The sequence below is a fragment of the Cavia porcellus genome, unplaced genomic scaffold (assembly GCF_034190915.1).
Source record: "Cavia porcellus strain 051 isolate PalLab524CR breed Dunkin Hartley unplaced genomic scaffold, mCavPor4.1 scaffold_28, whole genome shotgun sequence".
In the NCBI taxonomy this organism is placed as follows: Eukaryota; Metazoa; Chordata; class Mammalia; order Rodentia; family Caviidae; genus Cavia; species Cavia porcellus.
In genome coordinates, this window is record NW_026947511.1 from 31,243,213 (window position 1) to 31,258,666 (window position 15,454).

Sequence of the window (15,454 nt, forward strand, 5' to 3'; positions counted from 1 at the left end):
GTCCAGCATGTAAGGTAAGATTTTTGGTAAATGACATTTAGCAAGAATCATGAACTAGAAGAGTTTGCCAGGTGGAAGATGGAAAAGAAAATTCTAAACAGAAGTTAGAAAAACTAACAAGAAGTCACATAGATAATGAAATAGAATTGATAATGCAGATATAAAAACCTCACAAATAAAATCAACTGATTTTCAACAAGGATGCCAACATAGTTCAATGGGGAAAGAATAGTCTTTTTTACTACTGCTCATGGACAAACTGGAGGCCCACAGATAAACAATTAAGTTGGACACCATCTCACCACTGCATACTATATAAAAATTAACTAAAAATATATAAAAGCTATAACTATAAAACTTTAAAAAATGATAGAGGTAACTATAAAACTTTTTTAAAATGATAGGGATAAACCTTGGATTAGATGATGATTAATTAAATATTATACCAAAAATATAAGCAACAAAAGAAAAAACAGGTAAATAGGACTTTATCAAAATTAAATTAAAAACTTGAAGCTGCATATGTCTGAAGTTCTAGCTACACAGGAGGCTATCACAGAAGGATTATTTCTCAAGAATACAAAAAGCCAATTCAGAGAATTGGAGAAAATACCTGTGAATAATTTATCTAATAAGGGATTTGGATCTAGAATATACACTTTAAAAAACTCACCAATAAAGACAAATGACCCTATCTATTTATTTATTTATTTAGGTACCAGGGATTGAACTCAACGGCTTCATACTTCACTAGGAAAGCACCACGAAAGTGCTTAAGCCACTGAGCTAAATTCCCGGCCCAAATGACCCAATTTAAAATGAGCAAAATATCTGAAAATAAATTTATCCAAACATATATAGTTATTAGCACAAAAATATAGTTTTAATTATTAATCAGGGAAATGCTAATCAAAATCACTTCATATCCATTATGAGGACAATAATAAGGCAGATAATATTGAGCAACTGGTTAGCTGGGTGTGGTGGTACACTCCTGTAAGCCCAGCAATTGGGAAGCTGAGGCAAGAGGATCGTTTGTAAGTTCAAGACCAGTCTAGACTACAAAGTGAGGCCAAGGCCAGCCTGAACCTCATAGTGAGACTCTGTCTCAAAAAGACACACACACACACACACACACACAAAAAGAGAGTGAGGGAGAGAGAGAGAACTTGGGATCATTATACACTACTGGTGGGATTGTGAAATGGTACAGCAGCTTTGAAAACTGGTCTGGCATATCCTTAGAAGGTTAATCATTATGATCTAATCATTTCACTCCAAGGTTAAAATGCAAGAAAAATGAAAATGTTAAGTCCACATACAAACCTGTTCACAAATGTTCTTTTCAGCATTACTTATAATAGTAAAAATTTAGAAAAAAATCAAATGTCTATAAGCTGATTAAAGGAAATACATAAAATTACACACATGTAATAGAATATTATTTAGTCATAAGAGGAATGAAGAACATAATGGATGAACCTTAAAGATGTTATGGAGAAAATGATCAAAAAATTATACCTACATGTACAAATTCCCCAAAATGAATGTAACTATTATGTACCACAAATGCACACTAATAAAAAAACACATTATGGAAAGAATACAGTCACAAAAGACCACATATTATATAACTCCATTTTTACCCGTGGAGTCACATAACAAGCAAATCTATAAAGATAGTACATTAATGGTTATTTAAGGCTAGCAAAAATTGGTTTGGGGAAATGAAGAGTGATTGCTAATAGGCACAGGGTTTCTCTGAGGGGTGATGAAAAAATTTCAAAACTCACTGAAGCAACAGCAGCACAAATCTGTAGAATTTACCAAAAAATCACTGAGTACAAAATTAAAATAGATCAATATCCTGAGTGAGATATATCTCAATAAAGCTATTATGAAACATAGTGAAAATGTATAAAAGCATAAAACAAACAATATATTCCAGCAGGAAACTGGCTTTGTTGCATTATGGCTAGAACACAGGTAATATCAAAGAGAAAGGCAGGAAATGAGATGGAGGCAGAAAAAACAACAAAGGAAGTCCAAAGATTAGTGTAATAGGTCAACATTTTTCTTGAAAGATACAGGGTCATTTATGGACACTAAATAGCAGGTTTTAAATACTGTACGTAATACTTTTATCTCAGAAGCTTGCCTGTGAAAGAAGGACAAGAAAGTCACAGCACAGCAGTAGAGAAAGACATGAAATGGGGAGAAATGTTTTATTTAAAATTCAGGCTAGTTGGGTATGGTAGCATACACCTACAATCCCAGGAGCTAAGGAATGAGAATCACAAGTTTGAGCCCAGCCTAGACACTTTAGCAAAATCCTGTCTTAAAATAAGGAAATTTAAAAAGAACAAGGGATGTAGCTTAGTATAAAGATCTGGTTTCAATACCCAATACCACAAAAAACGATGAATAATTTATAAAAGAGCTAATCAAGAGAGTTTTAAGATACAGGACACATGAATGATAAACCACATTTCCCATAAAAAAAGAAGGGGGGCTGGCGGTTTAGCTCAGCGATGTGAGTGCCTGCCTGGCAAATGCAAGGTTGTGAATTTGATCCCCAGTACTTTAAAAAAAGAGAGAGAGAGGGAGAGAGAGAGAGAGAGAGAGAGAGAGAGAGACAGACAGACAGAGAGAGAGAGAGAGAGAGAGAGAGAGAGAGAGAGAGAGAGAGAGAGAGAGAGAAGGGTAATACAAATTTAGGTACAAGTTAGAAGGACTAACCCCTGGATGAACGAGTTACCTTTGCAACAAGATAAAAACTGACAATGAATGTACTTTGTGGTAGGAAACAATAAATAAAGTGCTCACCACTGACAAGTATTTTAATTGAATGAGATAAATAACTGGAAGAAGAAATCATTTAAGGAAAAAAAGGAGAAAATTTAGAATATATCCTAAGGAAAATGGGAGAAACAGCAGACTAGAAATCAAAAGGCTACTTGAGTACTCCTGGGAACCCAGCTGATAATAGAAATTAAGAGGTGTCATCAATTCATAAGGCAGTAGTGCTCCAGATGTAAGCTGTAAAAATGGAGAAAATGAATGGTCGAATTTACTAAAGATTTATAAGGCAAATAAATTAGATAAGCAGTAGAGGAAGCGTTTAAGAGTGTTAAAAAGGAAGAAAGGCAAGAAAAAAATTCATCTACCAAGAAATGAGCTGGTGAAATAGCTGAACAGTAAAGTGTCTGCATGGCATGTACAAAGTCTTAGCTTCAAACCACTACCTGAAGAAAAAAAAGAGAAAAAGAAGGAAGGAAAGAGAGGGAAAGAGGGAAAAAGAGAAAAAGAAAAAAAGAGAAAGAGAAAAAAAAAGAAAAAGAAAGGGAGAGGAAAACGAAAGACCAGTTAAAAGCTTAGAGAGTCCAATGAAAAAGAAAATCCAATATAATCAGTGTGAAAGGTTGCTATAAAACAGTTTTCTTATCAGTAGGTTAATGGCATCATCTTTATCACACTCAAAATACCCAATTCTTCTTCAACCTTTTTCTTTCTCTTAAACTTATAATCTTGTTATGTCTCACTGATTTCTATTTCTACAGTTCTTTCAGTTCTCTATGTTTCCATTCCTAATTCTACAAAAGCTTCATTACGTCTCTACTTGATTTTTGATGTAGCTTCCTAACAGGTCTCCTAGGCTTTAGTTTTCCTTTTACCCAATTCACTTCACTAAGTAATCCCCTCTCCACCTGATGGTAGAGAACAACACAGAGTTTTGGGCATGCTGGACAAGCATCTACCACTGAGCTACATTCTCAGCCCAGTGATATTTCTAAATGACTACCCATGGTCACGTTTGTTTCAGTGGCTGGCAATCACTTATCAAAATTCCAGCTGTCTGTGTAGAGATCAAGATCTTTATGATCTAGTTAATGACCTATGTTTTTATTATTTTTCTTCTTGTCCTTTATACATTCTACTAACAAATCAAACTGAACCTCTCAACATTTGTCAGAGACTTATACTACTTTATTTTCAGACACAGGTTTGAGAAGTTCTTCTATCTAGAATTTTATTGCTCATATCCACAAGCAAAATCCTCCCATTTAAACAGCTAATCCAATACATTAGACAAAAAAAAAAAAAAAAAAAAAAAAAAAAATTCCTTAAAACCATTCCTGTCTTGGAATACTTACAATATTATATCTTATTATCATTAATTATGTATCTCAGGTCCCTAATTAACCAACAAAATCCCTCACCTTATCTTTACATTCTTAGTTTTTTTTTTTTTTTTTTTTTTTGTCTTTTTCTTTTTCTTTTTTATTGGTATTGGGGATTGAACTCACGACCGCCTGCTTGCAAGGCAGGTGCTTACGCTGCTGAGCTAAATCTCCAGCTCCACATTCTTAGTATCTTGAAAACAGATTTTCAAAAAAAAAATCTAGAAGTCAAGTGTTCTGTCAAGGGTTATGGCATACTAGTTACTCAGGAAGCAGGATGATCAAAAAATTGGGGACAGCCTGGGCAACACAACAAGACTTCATCTCAAAAAAAAAGAAAAAACAAAAAAACTCTATTAAAAGAGTAGTAAGTCTCACATGCATAACCTTCTACAGAAATCACACTACACTGGAACCTCTAGAACAGAGGATCCTAATATAAGAATATTAGGACCAATAAACCAATTCACTTCAGATCTATATGCATACTAAGAATGTTCTGGGTGTGCACATACATTTGTACATGTTATTTTCTTTTTAAAAATGATTCTGTTTTAAGAAATTGGTAAGTGCTTCTATGTGTATTTTTAAAAATTAATTTTCATCTCTTATAACATTTTGAGATTCTTATAGATACAAAAAATACTAGTTGAGATTTGTTTCAAAATAATTTAGGTGTAGGGAAGGGAATAGTGAATGGGTATATAAATGACATAAGATTGGCCAATAGTAATGATTTGATAATTGCTGAACATGGGTAGGAAGTACATAAGAATTCACATTTTTCATGTATGTTCATAGTTTTCCAGTTTATGATTGTTTCTAAGCTGGGTGTAGAGGCTGAAGTAGGAGAATTATGAGTTTGAGACTAGACTGGGCTACACTGTGTTCAAAGACAGTCTGAACTACATTCCAAGGCCCTGTCTCAAAAGAGAGAGAGAGAGAGAAAGAGAGAGGGGGGGGGGAAGAAGGAAGGAAGGAAGGAAGGAAGGAAGGAAGGAAGGAAGGACGGACGGAAAGAAAGACAGACAGACAGACAGACAGGAAAAAAAGAAATTTAATAGGGGTTCTTAGCCCCCACCAAAAGTTAAACTCTGCTTTCATTTAACTTTAAACTATCCTTTCAAGAAGCCTCTGGCTTAGGTTAGTAGCTTTCCAGGGACTAGCCCAGAGTAAAGCTAGCTTTTTCAAAGTGAAACAAACAGAATGTCACTTGCTGATTTTCACCGAGAAAAATTAAGAGTCAAGTTACCTAAATAGTTAGAGTATCTAAACATCTGTCATGTATTAAAATGTCAAATATGCAGGGAGTTTAACAAAATTTTATGACTGCATGAAATTGATTAGGATTCTATTTATGCATAATATTAAAATGTGAGCTTTACTTTTTTAATTTAGAAATGATTCACAGAAAACACAAATGTTCAAAAGGTTTGAATCCTTCCATATGCATTTTACAAGAGATGATTTAGAGTCATAAGAGAAGACTTGAAAAGCATTTAGAATTCAAGTGCAGGAAGGCCAAGAGAAGCTGTTTTCCATCTTCACATAATTTGTAGAGTCACAGAAACCAAACTAAACTTTCTCATTTCTCACAATGAGATGGACTGCACAGTTAGTTACTGAGTTCACTAATGAGCTCTATAACTTTTTGATGCCCTAGTTTTTGACTGGTATACTGAGAAAAATCCATTTCTCTATTTTTTTCTTTTTAAACACTCACTGTATAAACATTTAAATTAGATATAATGAAATATTTTACATTGAGGCCTCAGAAAAACAAATTTGAAACTACAAAATGCCCATTTTCCTCCTACCTTACCTTCCTCCTGGCCTCCTTACACCCTTCTCATATTACATTGTAACTGCTGAGTTGCAATCAAGTCCAGAGGCAAGAGAGTTACCAAGACGAATTCTTAAATTCCCTTTAGTCGCATGATGCTATGATTGAACTATTTCTCATATACCAAAGATAGAAGCTTGTTAAGTGTAATGCATCCCTTGCACCTAAGCCCTTAACTGGTCCTCTTCTCAAATGCTAAAGCGGGTAATTCTATCTGCATATTAACTTAACATCAGACCTTTAGAGTAAATGAAGACCGAAGGCAAGTACTAATTTTGAATTATAGAACAAAAATTGCCTTGGCAGAAGTGACCATCATAAAAAAAGGAACATTCTGTAACATGGAAGAGGTGGGGAAAAATAGAGGGGCACATAGAACAAAATGTTTTATAGTATTTGTACTCTCATACTACCATATGCCCCATATGAAAACAAAGGTGTTGCCTTGTGGAAAAATTAACACTAAAAGTTGGATGTGGTGGCGTGTGTCAGTAATTGCTGCACTCAGGAGGCTGAGGCAGGAGGCACTCAGGATACTGTATATTCAAGGTCACCCTGGCCTATATAGTGAGTTCACGACCATCCTGGACTACACAGCAAGACCCTGTCTCCAAAAACAAAAACAAACAATCAAAAAACACATCAAAATGAAAAAGAAAATATGATAGGTAACAAAATCCTAAGAATTCTACAGAACTAAAAAGAAATAAAAATTTTAAGTAGCACTTATTTTCTCTTAAAAAGATTAAGAAGTGTTATCTAACAGGTAGTCTCCTAAGTTAGCAGAAAAAATCACTACTAAAACTCTATACATATTTTGATACAGAAGAAATCTTAGGTTAGAACCTAGAATGTTCTTTATCATTTCTCTCAGAGCACAGAAGAGCTATCAAATTCTACCATAAATGTCCATGGCATCCCCAAAACTAGTATTAAAATCTGCAGGATCCACTCCAAAGTAAAGCAAACCCTCCATGAAAGATACTTTACTTTAAAGTAAAGACAAAAAGGAAGAAAATCCAACAGCTGAAGACAACATCAGGTTATTTATAAATCTTCTTCTAGTCCCCCAGACACCCTCACATGGGGGCTGTAAACAGCTAACTAAAATATCTTTGAAGCTCTCATATTCACACCCACACCCACAGACACAAGTAAAGCTATCACCACAGTGAAATCCGACTTAAGTTTCCTTTATCTAGTACCTGTGATAGTAAACTAGAGTAAATGTAAAGGCAATAACATAATTCTTGGTTCTTTTAAAATAAAAGGCATACCTTTTTCTCCAACAAATGGTAAAGACCATGTGAAGACATCCATAAAATTGGGCAACCAGTAAGGATGTGGAGAACAATTAAACTGTCGAATATTCATCACATTATTTTCATACTTTAATACAGCAGCTGCAAGATAAGTTGAATGCCAATGTAACAATTTGTCTGCAGGCTCCAAAGTACAAAATACATAAGAGTAGAAAGGTATCTTTTTAAGAGAGAAAGGTAATTAAAATCTGGGCTAGTAGAGAGAGACAAAAATTAATTTTTTGTAATAAGGACATATTTTGTTTTTAACAGAGTTTTATGTCCAGTAATAGATCTTTTCAATGAAATTTTTAGATTATTTCCAGAATGTTTGTTTTACTTTATAAATAATAATGAACATGTACTTTTACTAAATCCAAAATTGTGAAAACTCAATATATAAAGGAAGCACAGAATGGAAATGAGCAATTTTCTAGGTTTTGAAATTTCATATGAACTGAGGAATTAAAAGAAGATCTTTTTAGCTTCATGAAACCTAATAAGGGCAGCTAAATGAAAATAAGATAAACAAGCAAATCAAATCTTCCACTAATTTACTTATGGATGTGGATGTACTTATTTCATTTACTATAGAAAAGCAGGTGAAAAAACATTAAAGAAATATTTTACTTCATTTAGAAAAAAACTCTCCTAAAATCCAAAGGCTAAATATAATAATCAAAAGTTAATATATCCATCATAATTTCAGTTAACTTTCTAATGCTTCAATGTCAATATAATTACATATTTTATATTAGCTTACATAAATTTTTATCACTGGTTACATTACTTTCAGAACAAGGGGTTAGAAGGGCTAGATTCTAGTCTAAACTACAACACATAGTGGCTGTGGAATATGTAGTATATTATTTAATCTGCTTCTCACTTATAAAATAAAAACATCCTATCTCTAAGTTCAAGATCTCGAAGTTCAAGATCTGAGAATATATCTCATAGAAAACTACATAAACTATAAAATGGTTTGTCAATATTACAATAAGTATGTGATTACTTTTTGTTCCTTTACTTAATGAAAAGCACTGAAATACAGATGTTAAATTCCAACATCTGCAATCCTGGCTAATACAGAACCAAAAGTCATCCTGCTACATAAAACCATTTATTAACTTAACCAGTATACATTGTTTTCCTTATAAAATTACCTTGTGAAATAAAAACGTTTTAAATTTACCTCAGAGACTAACGGCTGGCTAATAACAGGCTTTCAAACCTTATTTTAGAAAAGACAAAGAAAGAAAATCTAGAAAATTGTCTTGTAAATGGGAATGAACATCACAAACATGCCCATACTACGTAAACATTCAAAGCATTAACATTAGTTATATACAGAAATATAACTACTAAAAGACACTTGATTGACAAAACATTTAATGGTTTGAGTTTTGATTTTAAGTATTAAAAAAAAAAAGTTCTTGAGTCAAAGTGACAAGGGACAACCAGTAAGGTAGTAAACGGTTGAACACTGAATACTAGCTCTTTTAATACTGAAAAGAATAGACAGAGATAAGGAATTAAGAGCACTGGCAAAGACCATAATCTTAAGCAAAATAAATCAGACACACATACTTAAATATGGCACGGTTTTTCCTATGAGAAATCAAAAGTGTAAGTAAAGAGCAACATAAAAGACAGATATAGAGGGGCTGGGGATTTAGCTCAGCGGCCTAAGCGCCTGCCTTGCAAGCAGGCAGTCGTGAGTTCGATCCCTGGTACCAATAAAAAATGAAAAAGACCAAAAAAAAAAAAAGATACATATAGAAAATATGGAGATACCCCTTTTGCCAAATAGAAGGATTAAGAGTAGAGGAGTAAGAAGTGGAAGGGAAGAGGCTAAAAAAAAAAAGATGTGTTATGCACATGTACTCTCTATGAGTTGGTACATGTACATATAATCATTATGTACTGTAAATGTAATAATAAAAAAATAAAAACTGAAAGAAAAAAGGTGCCAGGAAAAAATTAAATGTAGCACTTCATTCTGTTCTTGAGAATGAAGTCAAAACTTAGATAATATTTTTTTTTTTTTAAATGGAAGCTACAGGCTGAGGCAGGAGGATCATTGTAAGTTCAAGGCCAGCTTGGGCTACAAAGTGAGCTCAAGGCCAGCCTGAACTACATGAGACCCTGTCTCAAAAAGACACACAGACACAAAAGAAAGCTCCATTTCTTTAGTTTAAGTTCTTATATTCAATATTAAAGTTATGCAGCATGTTACTGTTGGATCTTAGACGAATGCTTTAATTTTTTGTCATCATTTCTCATTATCCAAAAAACTCAAATTGTGCTCCTTTTTTGAACTTGCACCATGACCCATATTTAGCAATGACCTCATTCATTATCTTTCTAAATGCACTTTTAAAAGTCTTTAACCTTCTGTTCTTTTTTTCTTGGCACAAATACTTGGGTCTAACTCTGAAGCTATGAAATCGCCAGCTAAATTCCAGACATGGCAAGACAGATTAGGAGCTGGCTTCTTAATTTCTTCCTCCTCTGATGTGAACTATGTAAATTCAATTTCACCTTTAATGTCCTTGGCATATATTTGTCTAGACTAAGATCCTTTGTATTATTTGTCAATAAATCATGTTCAGAATAAAATGAAATCCTATCATAACTGGGAGATCAAATTTGAAGGGAAGGAAAAGAAATAAAAACCACTGGAACAGAAGATTTAAAAGCAGATACTATAAAAAAAATTTAAAAAGAAAGAAAAGAATTTCTGTATGAAAGGAGAGTACACTGGATTAATGAAAGACATCCAAAAACAAATTTTCATTGGGCAGTGATAAAGACTGTCAGGATAAAAGTACATACAAAAACAACATGATAAACTAAGCAAATAGATGGTGCAAATAAAACTGTCAAAGTAGTAGCAGATTTATATAAACAAAACATTCTCTTGACTATAAAGGGAAAGAATTAAGAAAAGTAAGTTTAAGAAATTCATGTTTGGTTTTACTTGATGTACTGAAGAGCACTTGTTTTGCATCAGCTTTTATGAGTGACAAGCTGTGGAATGCTCATATATACTTTCATTTCACATTTTGGATTTTTATTTATTATCTTCTCTCTCTTAGTTTTTTATAATTTGGATAGTTATAAACAATACCCCTTTTCTATTACATTTTCAAAGAATAATTAAGTTAAAATGTGAAGATGTTTAATAATTTTTTATCAACAACATCTTACCTTTATTATTGTAGACATCTAAGTAATTAGGTGCCGAAAAAATTGTTATTAATGAAGGGAACCCTGTAGTTTGACTTTTTCTGTACATTCTATAGCTGCAAAACAAATAACTTAATATGCATCGTAAAGCATCAATCATGGTTACTAAGTACGATTTGTATTCAAGGTGTTAATTGGGTCAGGAAAACAGAATTCTTACCCTGCATCTTGAGCTTCATGAGCTCTAATAATCGATAACAAATTATTGTTTTGCAAAAATTCACACACTGCTGGATAGCTGTAGGGAAAAAAGAGTAAATGTTTTTTCTTTTATATGAAGCATATGCTATTTTAAATACTAAAAACATGATTAATCTTGAATTTTTTTCCTTACTTATAAAAATAGGAACATCCTCGTACTGTATTGTGACTAAAATGTTCCTGTGATTTCTCATTTCCAAAATCTTCAGAAGGATCGGACCATAGCAAGTCACACATTGGTCCAAATGCAGGTGGTTCTTTGAATCTATCTAACTGTGAAAGAAAAAAAAGAAATAAACAAGGAACAGAAAAAAACTCATCAAAAAGTGAGGACAGAATATAGATAGGAAAATGGTACCAAGTTTAAATATGGACTATATTACATTGTTCTGAATGATCAGAAGGTAACTTCCTTAAATTATCAGTTCATTAATTTTTACCATTATGTATTCTTAACAGTGAAGAAAAATTTGAAGCTTCTACTCACTCTCCTAATGTCATCCAGTGTGTGTATTTCTGGTGAAAGTCCACCATGTACACAAAGAAACTGTTGGTTTAAAAGTGCAGCAAGGGGCAAGCTATCAAAAGCTTCCATACAAGCTTCATAGACTCTTTCTGAATATTTAATTTTACCTAGGAAAAGAAAAAAATATAACATATAAAAATGAATCATTGATCACTTTTCAAAGCACAGATACTAATATCAGATGTTTTTTTCTTCACTCCTATATAGTTTACAAATTTTTATAGTAAGTTTACAAATTTGGGTAGTACAATTTCAATTATAAAATGTAAATGGGCTAAATTAAAACCAAAGCAAGAAAACTATGGAGACAGTGAACACATAAGTGGTGGTCAGGAGTTTAGAGTGGGTAAAGTGGTAACTATAAAAAGAAGCAGGATAGGGGCTGGGGATTTAGCTCAGCGGCATAAGTACCTGCCTTGCAAGCAAGCAGTCCTGAGTTCGATCCCCGATACCAATAAAAATGAAAAAAAGACCAAAAGAAAAAAAGAAGCAGGAAGGAATTTATGACGATGAAACTTTCCTGTATCATGACTATGGTGGTAGGCAAAAACTACATATTTGTCAAAAATTCCTAAGAGCAAATTTTATTGTACACATGTTTTAAAAAGGCAAGCCTCTAATCTTATAAGAATAAAAATATTATTTTATGAATTGTCATGGTTTATGTTTGTGTCCCCCAGGACTCATGAGTTTGCATTGTTCATTTGTGATGGTTCATTGTATAGTGCTTGGATTGATGGTGTCAGTGCTCCACCCACATAGGGGTGGAGCCAGGATTTAATGTAATGGCAGGAAGAAGGTGTGTCTTTCTCTTTGCTGGTTTGAGTTTGCTGCTGGCGGTCACCATGAACTGCAGCCCAGCCATGCCTGCCTGTTTTGGAGACAACTGAGTGTGGACTGAAACCTCCAAAAACTGTAAGAAATAAACCTTTCCTTTCCCAACTTGGGCATCAAGTATTTTGTTTCAGCAACGAGCATAAAGTAACTAAGACATGAATGATATTTGCTTTCTCTAAATTTATGTAGGATACACAGCACATATGACATGGTCATAAAATATTACTAAAATTAAGTAAGTCGGATCTCTGAAGATAGTTCAACTTTTCACCTTTGCAGGCCAAATAAAGCAAAATTAGAACTAAAGGCTAAAATAGTTTTAATGTTTTCATTTTATTCTGAAAGACAATGACTATTATTATTATAGGCAAGACCAGTACATCATTAGAACAAAATTAAAGCCCATACATTTAAAAAAGAAAAGAAAATATATGTTGGAGAAACTAGCAGGCTCTTAATGACTAAAATTAGTACTTTAAAAATGGGTAATAAGGCAGGAAATCAACATAGACGCCCCACCAAATCAAACGATCAATTAATTTTAGGACAATATACACATTCCTTTGTTCCTTTATATCTTTGTTTTTTTGTTTTGTTTTGTTTTTGAGACAGGGTCTCACTATGCAGTTCAGGCTGACCTTGAACCCACTTTGCAGTCCAGGCTGGCCTCAAACTCACAACAATCCTCCTGTCTCAGCCTCTCAAGGGCTTGGATTGCATTTATGTGCCACCACACCCAGCTCCATTATATCTTCAAATTGGATACTTTATTGTGGCAAGAATGGAAGAAGGGTATGTGATAATTATCTAAGAAAAAAAAAAAGCTTAGTTCTCATTTTCGCTTAAGAGCTCCAGGTAGTACACAGCTCATCCATAGTGTGTCACATGAGAGCCACAGTTTTGGAAGGCCCCAGTGTCTCTGTCTGGCAGTATGACTACATGTGGGAAACATGAACATAAGTATGATATACAGGGGAGTAGCCCAGAATGTTTATTATAATATTCAAATATTAAAAATCTATCTCTAAGCCAAGCATGGTGAAGCATATCTGTAATCCCAGTCAGGAGGCTGAAACAGGAGGATTGCTGCAAATGCAAGGCCACTCTGAGTTATATAGCAAGACAGTCTCAAAATGACAAAAAAAAATCTATCTATATATCCAGCAACCAGACTTTTAAAACTGAGTTTATTGGCAGATCTGTTCTTGCAGCACTGTGATTTAGTAACAATTTTATCTGATGATTTTCAGGTCAAGCATGTACTTTCCACAGGTTTTATCTTAACTATTTAGGTTTATTCATTTAGGTTATGGGCCTCATCCTTGAGGTTATTATGAGTATTTTTTCTCTGCAATTGTCCATTCCCTTTTTTTCTTCTTTTACTATAAGTCTTTACTAATATGATCTTTATGCTGAAGTTCTCAGAATAAAGTAATTCTGAAATTACAGTTAGCCCTCTATATTTGTGTATTCTACATACACAGACTCAACCAATCTCAGGTCAAAACTACTCTGTGAGCCAGGCACAATGGCTCCCATGCTTGTAATCCTAGCACTTTTAGAGGCTGAGACAGGAGGATCACAAGTTTGAGTCCATGATGGACAGCATAGCAACTTAGTGAGAACCTGTCTCAAAATTTAAAAATAAAAAAAGGATTGGCCGTGTATGCAGCTCAGTATGTTAAAGCCTGAGTTCAATCCTCAGTACCACACACACACAAAAATAAACAACTAAAACTTGCCTCTGTACTAAACATGTACAGGCTTCTTTTGCTTTTCATCACTCCTTAAAATTTGGATTGTACATTGTTGGTTATTGTTATAATATTCAAGACCCAAGTCTCTCCCCATGAGTCAGTGTCATTTGCGGACTGGGGGAACAAAGAACAATGATGCACCAGCAAATGAGCCCAATCTGGCAACCAGTACCACATACGGGCCACTACTGGACTAGGAAGTAGACCCAGCCCCTTTCAGAATGGGCTGGCAAACAAGAAGTACCAATCCCCCTACACATACCCATATAAGTGACTGGCTTATCTGAAGAAACACAGGCTGGGATGATAGCTATCAAGGTGAAATGCAATTGGATGCCTGTGGTGCTTTGGTATTTCACTAACATTACAGGTCTAGGGCCAGGGGTCAGATCATAGGTTCAGAGGATATCAGTACACAGTGCGGCATCTAGCAAGGGAGCCCCTTCTGAGGGTTGTAGCCATTGTTGATTCCTTATGGTCTTATTTTAAGGTCCTATATTGTTTCTATTGTTTTGCTGGGTTGAGTTTTATTCTCTTTTGTTTTGTTTGATTATGTTAAATCAGATAGCAGGAGAAGCTATTTCAAGGATGGCAAGATATATTATGGTAGCAATTTTGGATTTACTATTGGCTTGCCTTGAAATCCTTTGTTACATTCATTGTTTTGTATTTGTTGTTTCTATTCTGTTCTGTTCTGTTTGATTTTTACTATGTCCGAAGTTATCTGCAGGGGTTTTGAAGACATCAAAAGGCATTATGGTAATTATTGTTGATTTCATAATGAAGTCCTGTATTTCTTACACTGATTTGTTTTGATTGGTTTTATTGTTTTATCCTCTATAAAATAAATCTATCCATATATACAGTAGCCAGAATATCTAACCTGTATTTACTGACACACTTGTTCTCCAGTACATGAGAATCTAATCCAGAAAATATCTCCCTTCCTCCCCCCAAAAAAGTCCCGAGTGCCAAAAAAAGTTGAGGATCAGTGCCCTAAAAAATACAGTACAGTAACTATTTAGATGGCATTTACAGTGTATTAGGTATTATAATTTAGAGATGATTTACAGTACAAGGAAGGATATACATATATGCAAATGCAAACAGCACTTTATCTAAGGTACTTAAGCATAAGCGAATTTTGGTAGCTACAGGGGGTCCTGGAATAAATCTCCACAGATACTAAGGGATAAGCTAATTCCTAATTTAGAGCTTTATCACTTAAAATAGTCATGAATTATTATTTATTTATTTATTTTTTGGTGGTACTGGGATCGAACTCACAATCTCACGGTTGCCAGGCAGCCACTTATGCCGCTGAGCTAAATTCCCAGCCATAAATTTAAGATGTGAAAAAATGCCAAATATTGATTGTGCCATACAGTGACTCACAGATTATAATTGCTGTAATTATTTGAAAAGGGATACGCAGTGTAGATAAAGAATCTTGTGCTATCATAACTTTCTATGATATCCTGGCACTGTTTTTCCCAGATCCAATGATTTCTATTTATTTGGTCCTGTTTTTCTATTTATTTGGTTCAAGTTCATTCTAC

At 34.0% G+C, this 15,454-nt stretch overlaps 1 protein-coding gene across 7 annotated transcripts in view; it reads right to left on the bottom strand.

Annotated features, from left to right (window-relative positions):
* Window positions 1–15,454, bottom strand: part of Ppp3cb (protein phosphatase 3 catalytic subunit beta) — a 53,961-nt gene that overhangs the window by 19,779 nt on the left and 18,728 nt on the right. For all 7 annotated transcript variants that reach the window (XM_063239331.1, XM_063239333.1, XM_063239332.1 and 4 more), the window contains exons 5-9: window positions 11,263–11,408; window positions 10,909–11,048; window positions 10,735–10,812; window positions 10,536–10,630; window positions 7,302–7,427 (exon numbers count right to left, since the gene is read on the bottom strand). In XM_063239331.1, the coding sequence (XP_063095401.1) occupies window positions 7,302–7,427; window positions 10,536–10,630; window positions 10,735–10,812; window positions 10,909–11,048; window positions 11,263–11,408 (585 nt within the window). The remainder of the gene's footprint in view (window positions 1–7,301; window positions 7,428–10,535; window positions 10,631–10,734; window positions 10,813–10,908; window positions 11,049–11,262; window positions 11,409–15,454) is intronic.